The following is an 18,584-nucleotide window of genomic DNA, read 5'->3' on the forward strand; positions in this document are numbered from 1 at the left end:
TCTGAATTCGGTGCACAGAGACCTGGGGGACTATTTCAGTTCCTGATTTTGCGGTGGGGTGAAAAAAAGGGGTTTTTCTTGGTGTTTCGAAATAGGACGGAGCAGCTCCGCAGAGTTTAATGCGCTAACTGGCTGCCGCGAAACACTGACCAAGGAGACCACTCTTTTCGGCCCTGAGGGTTACAGCCGAAAGCTCTTCAGTAGGAGCTTTCTCGTGTTCTCCAAAACAAAACCCCAAACCCTTCAGTATAATACTGAGAAACATGTAATTTCTAGCTCCCTTTTGGAGCCGAGAGAGCAGTCTGGTGAGGGGGTGGGGGGAGGGTAGCTGAGAAGTAGAGACAAAAATGTTCTTTCTCGGTTTTGCCGGAACTTCGGCCAGCCCTCGGGCCCGGCCCGATGGCGGAGGAGGTCAGCCCTGGGAAGGCGTCTGGGCGGAGGCGGCCCAGGCAAGGCGGGGGCCGCCGGGGTGGGGCGGAGCGCAGCGCGGGCAGCTGGCTGGGCGGCCCTCAGGCGGGAGGCCCCGGGGAGGCGGGGGAGCAGCCCCCGCGCGCAGGGCCCTCAAGGGGGGCGCGGCTGGGCGGCCGCCACCCGGCTGCCTCCGGGGCGGGGCGGCCCAGCTGCGGCCCCCGCAGGGGGGAGGGTCGCCCGTGCCTGACCTCGGGCGGTGGCCTCGGCCGGGCCGGCCCTGTCTCCGCCCGGCAGACTGCTGGGGTCGCGCACAGTGCACCTCGCGGCCGCCCTGCCCCCACTTGCCTTGCAGCGCAGCGACCGAGCGACCAGGGCGCCCCCGGGTCTGGCCCGTCACCACCGAGCAGCGGGTGGGGCGGGGGCGGGGCGGTGGCGGCCAGACAGCCGGCTGGGCGACTCGAGGAAGGAAGGAGGGAGGGCGGCGGTGGGGGTGGGGCGGGGAGGGAACATCCTGTCTGCGCCGAGTGCACCGCAGACAGCGTCGCGCGCCAGCCGCCCAGACGGCGCGGGGGGCGAGGAGCGCCGGGCGCGCGCCTGGGGGGAGGGGCGCGCGCCTGGGGGGAGGGGCGCGCGCGCCAGACGACGGGCCAGGAGAGCCCTTTGGAACCACAATAGGCCAGACGGTGCGCGCGTCCCCGCGGGGCTAGGAGCCGCGAGGCGTCGGCGGCGGGCCCGCGCGCGCGGTGCCGCTGCTGGCTCTGTTCCTCTCCCTCCCTCCCTCCCCCCCCCCCCCCCGGCCCCGCCGCCCTCGCTCTCCCCCGGGCGGCCGGAGACGGCGGCGGCGTCTGCGGGAAGCCGTGTGTCTCCGCAGTGACGTGGGCGGGCCGAGGGCTCGGTGACGTCAGAGGGCTGTGTGTAGCGATGTGTGTGGGGTTCGGAGCGGCGCCGGCACTGCCGAGGGGAGCGGGCGAGCGGCGGCGGCGGCGGCGGCGGCGGGCACAGGTGCGGCCCGGGCTCGCGGTGGGGACGCGGCAGGAGGCAAGGGCGCGTGGCCCCAAGGGCCGCCCGACGGTGGCGCCGGGGGTAGTGGGGAGTTAACAAAGCTCGTCGGGCTTCCCAGGGCTTGGAGGCCGGAGTCGGGGGTCCGGATGCGCGGGTCCCGGGTGGGGTTGGGACCACGGGGTGGGGGCGCTGGTCGGGTGTCCCCCGGCAGGTCATACTTCGCTGTTCCTGGACTAGGGCAAGGGCAGGGCGCTGCACTTGACCGGAGCCGTCGGGACCCCGGAGACCGGGACGCCCGTCACCGCCACCCCCCCCTCCAGCTGCCAGTCTGCGCTCCGCGGGGATGCCTCAGGCTCGACCCGCTGCGTCGGCGCCCGCAGGCGCGGGGATCCCGATTCGCGCCCCACTAGCCCGCTGACCCCTCTCCCTTCTGGCCCTGGGCGCGGGGCGGGGGTAGATGCAGCGTTAGGGCTGCTAGGGTAACACCCGAGAACTTCCCGGGGAGAGGGTGCGGGGGGGGGTTTCCACAGTTCTCCCAGCGGAGCGGTGTTGGGAGGGCATTGGGGTGTTCCCAGACCGCGAGTGGGGGTTGGGAGACTCCTCTTCCTCCACTTCCCACCACCCCCTTGCACGCTCCAGGGCGTCCCAGGTCCTTTGCTCTCTGCTCCCTGCCTCCCCCTCGGATTTGAGATGGGTGGGTGGCTTTGCGTGGGCGGAGGATTTCAGGGCTTGGGGGCTCCCCCATTCTAGGTCATGCCTCCTGCCCTCTTCCTTCGCTTGCGTGGGCAGGGGTGTTCCTGTGGTGGGTGGGTGAAAGTCAGTACGTTGGCTAGTGGCCTTGGTCCTTAACCCTTTGGGTCTGTTGTAAGGTAAATTGCTCGGAGTTTGGGAGGCAGAAATTTCTCTTTATTGGATTTCTTTTGGATTTTTTTCTCAAGAAGGAAGTGGAAGAAGAATCTTTTCTTTTTCCTTCTTCCTCCATTTGCATTCTTTGTGAGGTCTGTCTGCCTTGTGCTTTTTGTCCCGGATTAGTCTTGTTCAAGGATGGAGATTCCCAGGAGTGGTGTCTATAGCTTTTGGCTTCCATTAAGCAAATTCGCTAACCTTTTAAAGGGAAAGTTAATTTTTTCCTACAGTCATTCCAGAAAAATAGCATACACTGACTAGATGAATTATTCACTTAAAGTTGTAACTTAGTTATATATGGTGGATATGTTAACTAGTATATGATTTTTTGGATGAATCTGACTTAAAATAAGAGAAGTAATAGATTATTTTAGTTAAAATGGCATAATCGAGAAAGTCTGTAGTACTGAGTTTTGACTAAGATGATCTGTTTAAGGTTCTTCCTGTTCTGAGTTGGAGTAGCCCTCCCTCTTTTGAAGGACATTATTTCTCCCTTCACCCATTCTCCAAATTGCTTTCCTATTTAAAAGAAGGTTCTTCTAGTTAACTCGTGTTAGATTTAAAGAAATCACTCAAGTGTCACCTTTGGTAAAGTGAACTCAGTTTAAGATTAAGAAACTAGTTTCAAACTGACCCTTTGGCCTCTGGAGCAAATTCAAATGTAACTCCTCCACCCCCTTCTCTTCCAGATTAATTAAAAGAAGAATGAACAGTAATCCTTGAAGATAACTGGGCAATTTTTCTTTAAGTTTCATTTTTAATTGTAGAAATTCAAGTGGAGTCAGAGGTTCTTCTTACTGGTGTGAGGAATTGCACAAGCCTTCATTTTGTTCACACAGACCAAGAGATCATAATTTTTAGAGAAGATAACTACGCTCCTCCCCCCTTTTCTGGTGTCCTTGGTGCCAAAAATTAAATTTGGGTGCATTATTTTAACACAAGTAATTGCATAAACTTTTTACGTGTTGTGCTTCAAACCAAATGAAACCATTGGGACATCTTGAATTGAGAGAATTGATAACTTTATTTCAGTACATATACCTAAAGAATTAAAAAAAAAAAGACTTCCTCGAGGGTGTGCTTCTGAAAATTATTTTCTTTATTACTAGACATAAAATAAGAAATTTTATAGCACTTGCAGTGAAATTATACTAGAGTGTAAGCAGAACCAAAACAAAGTTGCAAAATCTCTTGAGTAGTTTATAAGGACATCTCTCTTTGAAAATTTGAATTTACTGTGGGAGTAAGTTACCGAAAGTATTGGCATACCTTGCTTTTCTCTCTTCAAATAAGCAACTAAATAACAATGCAAATCTCAGACCTAATTATTTAGCACAGAAGTTTTTAGCAATGGAAAACCTACAGACAAGTTTTTCCTTGGTTCAGGGCTCAAATAAAAAACTGAATGGGATGGGAGATGATGGCAGTCCTCCAGTGAAAAAAATGATGACAGACATTCATGCAAATGGAAAAATGATAATAAACAAGATGCCAGCAGTAAAGAAGGAACACTTGGATGACTATGAAGCACCAATGGAAACTGATGAAGAGCATGTCAAGCGAACCTGTGCCTCTGTGCCTGAACCTTTACATTTAAATCCCAGTTTGAAACATACCTTGGCACAATTCCATTTAAGTAGTCAGAGCTCTCTGGGTGGACCAGCAGCGTTTTCTGCTCGGTATTCCCAAGAAAGCATGTCACCTACTGTATTTCTGCCTCTTCCATCTCCTCAGGTTCTTCCTGGTCCACTACTTATCCCTTCTGATAGCTCCACAGAACTCACCCAGACTGTGTTGGAAGGGGAGTCTATTTCTTGTTTTCAGGTTGGAGGAGAAAAGAGACTTTGTTTGCCCCAAGTTTTAAATTCAGTTCTTCGAGAATTTTCACTCCAGCAAATAAATACAGTGTGTGATGAATTGTACATCTATTGTTCAAGGTGTACATCAGACCAACTTCATATCTTAAAAGTTCTGGGAATACTTCCATTCAATGCCCCATCTTGTGGGCTGATCACATTAACTGATGCCCAAAGACTATGTAACGCTTTATTGCGGCCACGCACTTTCCCTCAAAATGGTAGTATACTTCCTGCTAAAAACTCATTGGCCCAGTTAAAGGAAACTGGCAGTGCCTTTGAAGTGGAACATGAATGCCTGGGCAAATGTCAGGGTTTATTTGCACCCCAATTTTATGTTCAGCCTGATGCTCCATGTATTCAGTGTCTGGAGTGCTGTGGAATGTTTGCACCCCAGACGTTTGTGATGCATTCTCACAGATCACCCGACAAAAGGACTTGCCACTGGGGCTTTGAATCAGCCAAATGGCATTGCTATCTTCATGTGAACCAAAAATACTTGGGGACGCCTGAAGAAAAGAAACTGAAGATAATTTTAGAAGAAATGAAGGAGAAATTTAGCATGAGGAATGGGAAGAGAACTCAATCCAAGGCAAGTTTTTTTTTTTTTAAGCAATTTTGAATAATGGTAATGGTTACTTTGAAATCAAAAGTCTCTATTTAGAATATAACTTAAGCTGTATGTTAAGAAACCATTACTGCTTATGCAACAACAGCAAAAAATACTGATCTATGTAGTATGTTTATGTTACACATTTTAGGCTATAAAGTGCTTTCCTTTGTGTGTTGTCATTTGATCGTCCAAACAACCTCCTGAGAGAAGTGGGGTTATTCCCATTTCACAGATAAAGAGAATGAGGCTCAGAAAGATCAATTGTCTTTCCCAAGATTATATAGCCAGGGAGTGGAGGATTTTGGGCTTTTTTCTCAAGCCACATCCTCTTTCTTTTTCACACATCCTGCTTTTTGATGACTAAATCTGTTGTTTTCCTAGGACTCAAGATAATTTACACTTTGGTGTTATCTCTATTTGCAAATGTTACAATAGCTAGCCAAAACAATTCTGGTGGTGGGCTCCAAACAGCAGTTTCCAAAGATACATTTAGGATTTCTGACATTGTTTCTATAATTGAATATTCAGACTTCATCAATATTGGAAACAAATGCAAAAGACAGATTTATTTGAGGACTTTGTGTTTCTAGTCACCAAGTTTTTTTTTTTTTTTGAAAGAATGGAATAACTTTAAAAATTAAGACAGGAGTTCTCTTGTGATGCAGTAGGTTAAGGATCTGGCATTGTTACTGCATCGGCTTGGGTCACTGCTGTTGTACAGGTTCAGTCCCTAGCCTGGGAATTTCCACATACTGCCGGCGTGGCCAAAAAAATTATGACAGCTAGAAAAAGAAAATATTATTTTCGATTAAATAAATATTAAGCCCTATCAGCAAAGAAATTTTAAACATTATTTTCCCACTTTGTTGTCTAAAGTGGGAAACTAGTAGGCTAAACTAGTATCTTTGGAGTTCCCGTTGTGGCTCAGCGGAAACAAATCTGACTAGCATCATGAGGCCGCAGGTTCGAACCCTGGCCTCACTCAGTGGGTTAAGGATCTGGTGTTGCTGTGAGCTGTGGTGTAGGTTGCAGATGCAGCCTGGGAACCTCCATATACCTAGGGTGTGGCCCTAAAAAGACAAAAATAAATAAATAAATAAACTAGTATCTTCATTATAAGAGTTTGAACGCCTGGCTAATAGACAAGATTTAGGTTATTAAATATTCAGTTTGTTGATCAGGTTTTTAAATATTTTCCTAGTTGATTGAAATCAGTATAATAGCTAAAACTAACACTAAGTGTTTAAAATGCAGCAAGCAATGTTCTTAAGCAGTTTTGCATATAGAATTTTATTTGACTGATACTACAGAAGGCTGGCTGTTTCATCTTAAGAATCTGATTTTTTCACTGTTACCTTTTATTTCTTGAAGTAATCTCTGTCCTTTCAACTTCACAGAAGAAATGAAGTGTACTGAATGACTTAAGGTTATTTATCAAGATTAGAACTTGGGCAAAAACCTAAGGTTTGGTGTCCTGTGCTTTCATAGGGTGCTGTTCAGAGTTTAAGGGAAATTTAGTCATTGTATAGTTTTAAGACAGTGATTTGCTTTTGAAGCCCAGTGAAGAAAATTTCAGATTCGAATTCAGGGTAGTTTGCTATTTGCTGATTCTAAAGGGTCAGTTCTTGTTTGAAATTCCTTGCCTGTGGCTACTAGATAAGTTTATATTGTTCAGGTGCAGTTATTAACTGATTTTAAAGCAGGATTGACTTCAATCCAGTTCTCACATTGCTGAACCTGCTTCCAGCTGGCCTGATCTCATGCTGAAGGTTGTGCTTAGAATTATCTATATTCCCAAAATGCCCTCTTTGATACATACATACAAACATACATGTCTTTTTAAGGTCAAACCTGTGGCATATGGAAGTTCCCAGGCTAGGGATCCAGTTAGAACTGCAGCTGCTGGCCTACACTGTGTCTGCAATCTACACCTCAGCTCATGGCAACACCAGATCCTCGACCCACTGAGCAAGGCCAGGAATCCAAATCCACATCCCTGTGGATAAACTAGTCGGGTTAATCACTGCTGAGCCACAGTGGAAACTCCCCTCTTTGATATTTATGATACCTTGCCATAATCTAATCAGGAACTCTACTTTTACATGTCCATAGGTGGCCACATTATTTGCCAGATGTTCTTGATCCAATGTTGATTGCTCTGACATAAGCATTTTTGGGATAAATTACTTTACATAGTATTACTGCTCTATATTTTTGAGAAAAAAATGTCTGAGAACTATGATAAAGGTTAAAAAAAAAAGGTGAATTTATTTCACAGAAACTGAATGTGCTAGGGTTTGGTTAAAATTGAAACCATCCTTCATCTGGGTGTAGTCTTATTTGTCTCAGAATTTATTCATTTGAATTTGGTTTTTATATGAGGAAAGTGAAGTTTTTTGCAGTATTTGCTACAGTGTTACTGGTGTTTTGGTATTTTCTTCAATTTCATGGAATTTTAGGCAATTTAAGAAAATTTCCAGTAATCAAACCTTTAAGAAAGTTTTTTGAGGGTTCATGTGTAGTATATACATGCTTATCAGTTCACATTTTGAAAATTTACTCCTCAGAGCTTTGTAAAGTGGTTCTTTTTTGAAGGTCTGTGAGCAAGGTTTTTCAGATGAGAAGCCAGTTCCAGATGGGCTCCGTCCTCCTGGTTGTGTAATTGGAGGTGGTAGAGTCGGGAGTTGAATGCATGTCTTATGACTTCAATTCTAGTAATTTTCACTGCTTTTCCCTAAAGCAAACTCAGTAGCAAAAACTGAATTTTGAGAAACATTCACTCTTCTTTTCAACTTACCTTAGTGTAATAGTACTTAACCTCTCGATTAACTTTATATAGACTAAAATATTTGACTGGGAAGTGGGCAAGGAGAAAGTCCTTGAGTGGGGAACATTTTTCATTATCTTCTGTGAATCACTGATTTGGTTGCCAAACAAACCAAATAGATCCAGAGGAAGCTCATTTTAAGAAGTCAAAACAGATTTTTTTTTAAAAATTATGGAATATGCCAAATATATTAACCTCTAATCTAAAGGACTGTATGTTTAGTGTGAATACTAATGTAATTTGATATATTTAATGTAGTCAGAGTATTTTTATTTTAAAAAAACCCTTCAAACTCATTAGGCAGTTGTTTGAAATGTAGCAACTGTTACATTATTTCTAAGGATGGAAATTATATTAGTAATGATTACCAAACTATTTGCATAGCTAAAAACTACATTTACTTTGCATAGTTAGGAGCTATGTTTAGATGGGAGAAATAAGTGGTATTAAGATCAGTGTTCTAAGTGAAGAACTGACTTTATTCTTGGTAGACACCAGAGGTATAGTATTTTGAACTTTTCTTTACTGAGGTTGCCACAAGAAATAATACCTAATTTTAGATCTGCTTCGGTTGCTTTGAAATGGTGTTAATCAAACTATCTCTTCATATCATTTGAGTTTTTATATTTTTATTAAAACTGGTTATTATATTTTACAGTACACAAATATATGCGAGAATATTATGCTCTTGATTCTTTTTCAGATCTTCAGTAGGTATTATTTATTTGACCAAATTCTGATTTTTTTGAATAATTTCTTTCTGTGGAAAAAAGGTTGCCAAAAAAACTGATCATTTGTAAATAAAATTTGAAGGGTCATGTTTACCTAAGATTATTTTCAAGCATAGTAGAAAAGCCCATTTGTAGTCAATTGATAATACCATTATAGGTGATTCTTTACTGTTACAGCATGTGGTTGACAATCTCCACTTCTCTAAGTAAAGATGGTTTGTGCCCTTACATCTTTTTGGAAGTTAAAATTTAAGATTCCTAACATTTAGACATGACTACTCTTAGGTAAGTAAAATAATATAGTTTTTATTCTGTTTAGGAAAAAAATCCTATGGATTATCTATGATGTAAATAGATAATTTAAATGTATCAACTTAAAAGTTTTGCTCTTAAAATGTATGAAACATTTCACTTTTTCTAGTTTTGTATTATCCCTACAGTTCATCATTTCTGCAGGTCATTGGAATAGTGATAATAATACAAAAAATTTCTCCCCTCTTGTAAGCTATTACTTTTGTCTAGGAATGTGTTTCTTAGTACAAACCTAAATGAGGTAAAGAAATATACTAGAGAGGATGGATAACTACAACGAATTGTGTTGGGACAAAATGTCTACCAGTAATAATTGTGGTAGATTTGATAGTAATTTGTTACATTAAAGGCATAGTTTGCATTTTTTGATTAGCATACATTTTGATCAAGTGGCAATAAGGTCAGAAACAGATGAAGTATTTGTGCTCATGTAAGGGACCAGTATGAGTAATTATGTCTAACTTTATAAAATTAATAACTGTCTTAATGAATTTAGAGGTTCTTTTCCTTTTTTTCCCAGAATATAATTTAGTACCTGGCATGTCAGAGTTAGTCAGGAAAAATAAAGTTTTTTTTTTTTTTTTGATCGTTTTAGGGTTGCACCGCTGGCATATTGAGGTTCCCAGGCTAGGGGTCCAGTTGGAGCTATAGCTGATGGCCTACACCGCAGCCACAGTAACACCAGATCCGAGCCACGTCTGCCACCTACACCACCGCTCACTGCAACACTGGATCCTTAACCCATTGAGTGAGGCCAGGGATCAAACCCATGATTCCTAGTCATATTTGTTTCCGCTGCACCACAACAGGAACTCCTGAAAATTTTTTTTAATTGAATAAATTTTTGGAAGAGAATGCTGTATTGCATTTTAGAATATTTGGGATTTTTTTTTTAATGATGCTTTCACCTTTAATAAACATATGTAATTTGCAAATAAAGTGTTGAATAAGACAACTGATCAAATGAGAGGTTTTAAAAGTATTTTGGAAGTTAAGAGTCTAGAAAAATAGTATGATATTTCTCACTATTATGGAAATATTTATTAATACATATTTGGGGATTTTTCCTTTTCCTCAAATATTTTCTTGATTTATAAGTCAGATAACTGAGTGTTAGGCTCAAATGTATCTCACTTTTAGTTGTTTGTATACAATAATTATACTAATTGGATATTCCTTTACTTACCAAAATGAAGCATGCAGAAGCAAAGTACGAAACAGTTTTGTTATAAAATATAAGGGCATTTCAGTGAAATCTTTAGAATGGCTTTGGGAATAGTGCCCCCTGATGGTTTATGAAATATAGAGTCTATTTTTTCCACTAAAAAATAGTAAAACATTGAAAAATATTAGCATTTTAAGAAGGCCCTCTGATAAAAAAAACTTTATCCTTTTGGTCTGAGAAATAGAAGAAAATTCAGAAACTTCAAGGAAGAAAAGAAAAAGGATAGGCCTGAATCAGTGTGTCGTCAGCCAATAGTGTTGTCAGAGCTATGCGTCTGTTATGCCACTAGGAGAACAAGGAAGAAATCAAGAGCTGGGTTGATTTCAATCCCTTTAGAATTCTGAGAGTAGAAAGTGTGGAGCCAGAACTCAGTTTGTTCAAGTAAAGGTGTAGAACTAGTAATGGCTTATACTTCTGTTTGTCCATATGTAGAATTTTCATCTGTTGAGGCTTCATATATGTTGCATATACATTATACATGTATATTAAAATAATGTAAGGATTTTATTTGACTACAAAAAGCATAAATATATAATTAAACCATAATCCTTATTTTAAGGTATGGTTTGCCTCTGTCCCTAAAGTATAGAACTGTGTTAGGCAGAAAGAGGAATGAAAGAAAGAATGTTAATTTAAAACTCATTTTGATGTTTAGACTTAGAAATGGGTCACAGAAATATGTGTGTAAATACTAGATGAAGGCTCTCTAAAGCAGGAATTCATCTTCTAATTTCTTTTTTTTTGTTTGTTTGTTTTTTGTCTTTTTGCTATTTCTTGGGCTGCTCCCTCGGCATATGGAGGTTCCCAGGCTAGGGGTCCAGTCGGAGCTGTAGCCACCAGCCTACGCCAGAGCCACCGCAACTTGGAATCTGAGCTGCGTCTGCAACCTACACCACAGCTCATGGCAACGCCGGATCCTTAACCCACTGAGCAAGGGCCGGGATCGAACCCGCAACCTCATGGTTCCTAGTAGGAATTGTTAACCACTGCGCCACAACGGGAACTCCCATCTTCTAGTTTCTGAATGTAGAATATGGTAGATGCTTAATGAAGATTTGGATAAACTGAATAAAAAGTCTTAGTAGCCCTAGAAAGCTACCAGTGACTTTTTAAGGAAGAACACAGCTTTAGTTTTAAAGCAATAGAGTATTTTGTTTTTATATGTGGTATTGAATTTTGAAATTTCAAATAGCCTTGAAGGTGCATATTTTGTTTACTTTATAGAGACAAAGAATACAAAAGTTAAAGAAACTAAAGACCATTTCGGTGTATAATACTTGGGCTTTTATTCCATTTTGAAAAAGTTCTTTTGGTATGATTATGAAAACAATATAGGCTCATTATAGTAAATCCTAAGAAAGTACAAAGAAGAAAACAGTTTCCTCATAATTTCACCACAGAGTGATAACTACCATTGGAATTTATTCCTTTCCATACATAATGCTTTGTAAATTTGTGCAAAAGCATCTGCAGAGCACATGTTATTAATTTAGGACTAATGGTTGAAATAATACTTTTGGACAAATTTTAGGACATTGCACTTAAGAGCAATGTTTATCAAATTGCAGTTTGTCACCCATGCAGCCTTTCTCATGTGGGGTTCTAAGGGAGGAGATTTTAGCCCTATAGAGAGGATGGTTTATAGTACCATTCTAAATGCTTTGGAGAGATGTTAATTTAGTGTATGTCATGGAAGCTTTGCAGCATTTGGGCTTAATTCTGTTGAGGACCTGAGTTGAGAAGGGTGGGAAGGATAACATCAAAGAAGTCAATTTAGTGGGTCACCAGCTTTTTAAAAATACATGAAATAGAGTAAAATTTAAAAATGCAGTATATTGCACATAGTAAAATTAGGTTAATTTACCTTTTGATATTGTCAATTTATATTAGCTGAAGGCCAAAATAATCTGAGGTCATAATTTTTTAAAAGCATATATGTTGAAATGTGATACTCAAAACCTTAGATTTATATAAATTAAAACTTTTGGCAAGTATTTTAGTGAAAAGATGTATATGACATGGAAATTTCCAAGTAATTGCAATATTAAGTGATTGAACACCATAGAATTCCAATGTAAAGAAAAAAAAATGTTTTAAAGTCCCAGGAATTAACAGGAATTTATCAGTTTGTCCTGTTGCCTTTAAGTTTTAAAGGGAGTGATACCATACTACTGACTTTACATGGCTTTGTTTCCATGAAGGATTTAAAATGAGAGTTGTACTTTATAAGAAAGAACACGAGCCTTTGCTTTTCCTACGTGCATTTTAAGCACTTTAAACCTAAAATTGGCTTTGTGAGGTAGGTGGTATGATCTTGCAGTGTGGAGGAGCAGCAGACTTGCTCTGATTCCTGCAGATCCATCTTTGATAAGTTAGTGGAGGTGTTTAGATCATATTTGCTCTAGTTTTGCGTTAGGTTCATTAATTCTAATAATTACAATGAATTAAGGCACAAAACTAAGCCTTAAAATCTCTTAAGTAGCTATTTGCTGCCTTGTAACACTACTCCTGTTTCAGTTGTTGAAACACTCATTCACAGCATGTTGGAGGTATTGAGGAAACCTGATCCTATTTTGAGAGATTCAGTTTCTTTCAGTAGTTGTTGGCAGCTGTGTGGTAGGGTGTCTTTTGTGTCCTTCTGAAATCATTTATGACCACTTGAATGTCTTAGTATTATACACGGTAAGAGGAACCTGGAAGGTATATTTGCATAATATATATACTTCTTTATACCTAAGGATTTGTTGCTTCACTATGTATTCAGTCATATTTTTAGTAAGGTTGCTAACGATTTGTTGAAAATGATTTGACTTGTACAAAGTAATGTGTATTTAATATGCATTATATTTTATTTCTTGTATAAACACTATTGTAGGAGGATAGACTGAAATTTACCAATCTACTAGCCCTTTGTATGCTTATTGTTTTATAAGTACCAAAATGTAAAAATTGTCTTTCTAAATTCTATTTTTGAAAATGATTTTTTCCACTTTTTCTCTCTCTCTCTCTTTTTTTGTTTTTGTCTTTTTGCCATTTCTTGGGGTGCTCCCGCGGCATATGGAGGTTCCCAGGCCAGGGGTCGAATCGGAGCTGTAGCCACCGGCCTATTACAGAGTCACAGCCACACGGGATCTGAGCCGCATACGCAACCTACACCACAGCTCACGGCATCGCCGGATCCTTAACCCACTGAGCAAAGCCAGGAATCGAACCCGCAATCTCATGGTTCTTAGTTGGATTCGTTAACCACTGCGCCACGACGGGAACTCCCCATTTTTTTTCTCTTTTTTTAAGGGCCATACTTGTAGCATATGGAAGTTCCAGGCTAGGGGTCAAATTGGAGTTGTAGCTGCCAACTTATGCCCCAGTCACAGCAACTTGGGATCTGAGCAGCGTCTGCGACCTACACCACAGTTCATGGCAATGTCGGATCCTTACCTCACCAAGCAAGGCCAGGGATTGAACCCATATCTGTATGGTACTAGTTGGGTTTGTACTACTGAGCCACAATGGGAACTCCTTTTTCCACATTTTTTAAAAAAAGGTTTACTTCTGACTTTTGGGGAGTCAAGGATTTTTAAAATCCTACCATACTTTGAGGCATTGCCTTGATTTCTTTAGCTCATCAATGTTTGTCATTAGGACTTAAAGATCATAATATTAGTCTGAGAGTGTAATTAAAAACTAGGCATCCATCTAAAAGCAAAGTTTATGGGAGTTCCCCTTGTGGCACCGGGGAAACAAATCCAGCTAGTATCCATGAAGATGTGGGTTTGATCCCTGGCCTCGCTTAGTGGGTTAAGGATCTGGCATTGCTGTGGCTATGGTGTAGGCCAGCAGCTGCAGCTCTGATTAGATGATTCGACCCCTAGTCTGGGAACTTCCTTATGCTATGGTGCAGGTGCAGCCCTAAAAAAACAAAAACAAACAAAAAGCACAGTTTATTCTTGAGAATAAGTCGAAATTTTAAAGGGTTTTGAATTTTGTTTTGGGTTTTTTTTTTTTTTTTTAAGTGCAGATTGGAATGTTTGTATATGGATAGTGCTGATGGGTGTGGTTGCTTTTGTAACTAGGAAGTTACAAAAATGCTTATTGATATTTTTGTAAATGAAATTGAGTTTTATAAATTATTTGTCATTGTGAGATTATAAGCATCTATCAAAATGCAATGATTCTTTTTTAGGAAGTCTGGTTATTAAAGGGTCATGCATATATAACAGTTAAGTTGAAATTTAGAGAAACTTTCATAAAACATTTCCTAATTTTTACTTATTTAAAATTAACTCCTATACATTTTGGGATTGTTTAAATATTGCTTTCATAGATGTTATTTGTTGTTTTACAACTTAGAAAAAGAACCTTTGGAATGAAATCATATGTCTGAAATTTTTCTTACGTATTTCAGATGAGGATGCCATCTGTTCATTTTTTGGTAGATAATGATGGGGAAGTTGGGCGATAAAAGTGTTTTAAAATGTTAAAGCTCTAACTTAAGCTACTGAGTGATCTACTTCTCTTCTTTGCCAAGTAATGTAATGTATTCTATTTTAATGTTTAAATACATGAGGGAATAAATTATTCTCATATTGAAAGGTAGAGAAAAGGTAATGTTCCTATCTTGGTGTCTCATTTTTATTCCTGATCAGTAGCCGCATTACTGCCATGCCATTTAATTATATTGTTCTTTTTGGAAGACCTAATTTGTATGTTGCCACAAATGCAGAATAGATGAGAAAATCTGTCATGCTTGCGAATGTTCTGTTGTATAATATGTGCTTTTCTTAATTGTTTTTAACACACAGTTAGGATAATTTGTTATCCTAACTATAAATGTGTTTGCGGCTTACTACAGCGTATTAGGTAAAATTAACTCCCAACATTGTATCATGGTTAGTGTTGTACATTTCCCCATCATTTATATTATTTAATTTGTAGATGTGATCTCCAAAAATACATCCCAGAGACTGTTGGGATTCTTTGGTACTTTTTGTAACAGAAGAGTTTTAATTGTGAAAGAGACTGACTAGTGAGTTTCAGGGTAGTAGAGTAACCTTAAAAAAGGCCACCCTGGGAATTAATGATCTATACTGTCATTCAGAATTCATTCAACAAATATTTATTGAGTCTCTACTACCTGCCAGGCATGGTGCTAAGTACTGAAAATACAAAAGTGATGAAGACAGTCCTTGACCTCAAGCTGCTGTTCAAGCAGAGGCCAGGTAGCCTCTTGTCAGGGATTTTGTATACGAAATTCAGACATGAACTAGAGGATGTGCTAGGTGATCTTTAAAGAAGGCTTCTTTAGAACCCCTCTTCTGTAACTGTCTTAGTGGATTGGTGAATAGGAAACAATAAGGACAGAAATTAGAGAAGGATAGATGTTTAAAGAGAAACAAATGTGCTAGTGGTTATTCAGGGTGGCACTTGAAGTTTTAAGACATCGTAAAAGCAAAGCTATACTGAGTGGGTCCTCAATAAAAGTAAAACACACAGCAAGCTGTACAGTTTTGAAATGAACTTGATCAAAATTGAGTCACAGTTTAAGGCAAGATATTTGGCTGAAGAAGTTTAGAATTTGTTCTTCTGAAGGTCTGAGATTACAGATATCATAATAGGAAAAACTTTTAAATATGTAAATCAATCTTTAGTAATTTTAATTTAAAAAATTAGAAACAGTAGATTTCTTGGACAGTATATCCAGGATTCTTTCAGGTATAAAACTGATTTAAAGTGTCACTTTCTTTATTTTCTAAATAATGAGTTTAACTGATGACTTTTAAAAAGGAAATTCTCATTTAATTTGAGTTGATCTTATATTTCATTGATTTGTTTGAGCTTATCCATGCTAATTAACACCTGTTTTATCACAATGTTGGGGTGAAAAATGTTCTAAGTGAGTTTTCTAGATGATGAAATTATTCAGTACTAACTGTATTTTTAAAAACTTTTTTTTATGAATTCTAAAATGTCTTAAATGATTTTTCAGTCTTTCTAAGTGGTATGTGTGTGGTATGTATATGTATATAGTATACTATTTATACATGGTATAAACATAGACTATAATTTAACTATGTCATGTTGACTGAAGACTTTGAAAACATCAGTTACTCTGTTGTGATAAGGGTAGGGAACAATTGAGATATATTATATATATTATATATTTGCCCTGGCCTATGATAAAGCCCTCAGATTGTCTCAATTTTTGAATCAGTTTTCATGTTTATGTCTAATTCTCTTCTCTCCTTAGGCTGTCAGCTGGCACCTGGCATCTATCACTGTTTCTTTTGCCAGCAGTCAGTTCCCTTTCAAATTTTTAGTGGAACTAAGCTATAGACTGAGAAACTGTAAATAAACGATTGATTCATTTTATAAATAAGCAGATGATTTTGCCCCAGATTTTGAACTTCTTTAGAATACTTGATCAGGATTGGAAGGTTTTAAAACAAATTCTGCCCTTATTTAGAGTCTAGAGGCCCTCACTGAATACTCAACTCTTAAATCCTTTCAAAATATATTCTCTTCCCTGTAGTCGTGTAGTCTTTTTAGTCTTCAAATTACTTGTCCAGTAATTCTTAACAAAAATGCTGATCTTCTACCAATATGTATGTGAGGGGAGACAAAATATAAAAAAAAAAACAAATGAGGAAGTTAGTAATCACAGATTATTCTTTTCTTTCTCAGTTTCTGAACCTAGTTTTCTGATCTGTAAAATGGAGATAATTACACATATGTAATGAGGTATTTTTTATAATTAAGAAGAATATAAACTTTATACTATAAACGTGGAGGTTGATGTTTGTTAAGTAGCCAGTTACCTTTTCCTTTTCCTCTATTTTCAGGTACAGTTCATCCTTCAGGGCTAAAAGAGCTTTTCCTATTCATTAGGAAATATGGTTTAGTGATAAGTGTTAACAGACAAAATGGTTTCAAAGTTTGACAAAGTACTTACAGCTGTAGAATGTTCATCTAAAATAATGTGCTAAGAGATACTGTAGAGATAGAGTATATTCCAACTTATTGTAGCAGCAAGAAGAAGAATCAAAACTTACAATGCTGTATATTTGTAGAGTACTATTATTTAAAATGGATTTAAAAAATAGATTCCATAAGTATGATATTTGGTGAAATCATTTCTGGTAATGCATGTTAATATGCATGCAGATGCGGTTCTTGTTATGGGGTAATTCATGTAGCAGTCTCTGAGTTTGAAGTGACTAGACATTTTACTTTAAGGAAAGACTGCCTTAAAATAAAATGTTTCTTAAGTAACGTAATTCTTCTTTATTAGTCAGTGTTATGAGGGGCAGCCTATGGCTATATCAAGTTCACACATAAAATTAACCATTACATCTTTCTTCAATAAACTTTTCCCCTTCTACATTTTTCTACAGATAGATGCATCACCAGGAATGGAATTACAGTCATGGTATCCAGTTATAAAGCAGGAAGGTGACCATGTTTCTCAGACACATTCATTTTTACATCCCAGGTGAGTGGGTATTAACTTGTCCATTCATCCATTCAACATCCATGTGTCAGGTGCTATTCTAGGCCGTGGGAATTCATTATATAGTTTTAGGTGTTTTTGTTAATGAAATGAATTGTAAATTGTGTTGAATATTTGAATTAACCTTTTCTCTATGTTTCTGTGTTTTTGTTTTTGTTTTTTTTTCTTGGAAATAGTTCATTTCCTTTTTATCCCAAAGTGGGAAAATGAAAATTTTCTTTTAATTTCCTTAGTTCCCTTCAAGAGGTAAATCAAGAGTATGGTGTGCTCTTTGATATTTTAAAAAAACTTTTGAAACTTAGAAGTTTTCATAATAACCACACCCCTCAAAATTAATTTTCTTATTTTCAATAAAAATGCATCTTAGATTATAAACTTTTTCTTTATTGTTCCTAGATTTAGCTGTACATTTATATCTCCCCAAGCCCAGTGATGAGGAATCTTAGTCTTACTTCCATTTGCATAGTTCCTTCTATTTTTATTACATTTGAAGTAATGTAGTTTGAAGTTTTGGGGCAGTATTAAACCTGTCAGTTTTCTTAGCAGAATACTGAGTTTTCATTCTCAGAATTCATGTGATTGGCAAAGAGGGTCAATATAGATATCTTATACAAAGAATATGCGAAATAAGAGGAGATTATAGAGTTCAGAGGATGAAGTGTTAGGTCAGTTAAATGGTTGAATCTTTTGGCTAAAGGTTAAGCAGATTATAGTTAATCATAAAATATCTAGCTCGAATTTGTTCCATGAGTCTCTCAGATAATCTCCCTGAGCAATTTTATGTGAGCTTTGAGCAAAATTGTAGTTATTCCTTTGATTTATTATTGCACTTTTATCAAGCAGGAAATACCAAAGTATTTTCAGAAGATTGCTCTGTGAGGACTGCCCAGTAGCTGGGCAGCATGCAGAATGCTGGTTCTCTCCCTGAGCTGTATATATAGGAAGGGCCCTGGGAGGTCCTCACTGGGTCTCTGGTGAATCAGGCCATAGCCATGCAGTGTGGGACTGAATCAGTCTCATTCCCAGCGATGAGCAAGGATTTCTTGCTTTGGAGGGGTGGCAGAAAAGGAAAGAGTTCTCCAAAGTAGCGTATGGTCTGTTTTCTTTATGGCATAAAGCTTAGTCAGGGCTATTGAACTGCTCTGTAAAATGCTTTATGGTTTTAGTTCTCAGATAGTTTTGAGGGGGAAGGAG

General features: G+C 39.3%; 1 protein-coding gene across 2 annotated transcripts in view; it reads left to right on the top strand.

Annotated features, from left to right (window-relative positions):
• SKIL (SKI like proto-oncogene) overlaps positions 1,237 to 18,584 on the top strand; it is a 29,346-nt gene continuing 11,998 nt past the window's right edge. The window contains exons 1-3 of one of the 2 annotated variants that reach the window (XM_021069796.1): positions 1,237 to 1,413; positions 3,009 to 4,767; positions 17,275 to 17,372. In XM_021069796.1, coding sequence (XP_020925455.1) covers positions 3,670 to 4,767; positions 17,275 to 17,372 — 1,196 coding nt within the window. In that variant the 5' untranslated portion in view covers positions 1,237 to 1,413; positions 3,009 to 3,669. The remainder of the gene's footprint in view (positions 1,414 to 3,008; positions 4,768 to 17,274; positions 17,373 to 18,584) is intronic. The other variant, XM_021069797.1, reaches the window with a different exon arrangement.

This window comes from Sus scrofa, chromosome 13 (assembly GCF_000003025.6).
Source record: "Sus scrofa isolate TJ Tabasco breed Duroc chromosome 13, Sscrofa11.1, whole genome shotgun sequence".
Lineage (NCBI taxonomy): Eukaryota > Metazoa > Chordata > Mammalia > Artiodactyla > Suidae > Sus > Sus scrofa.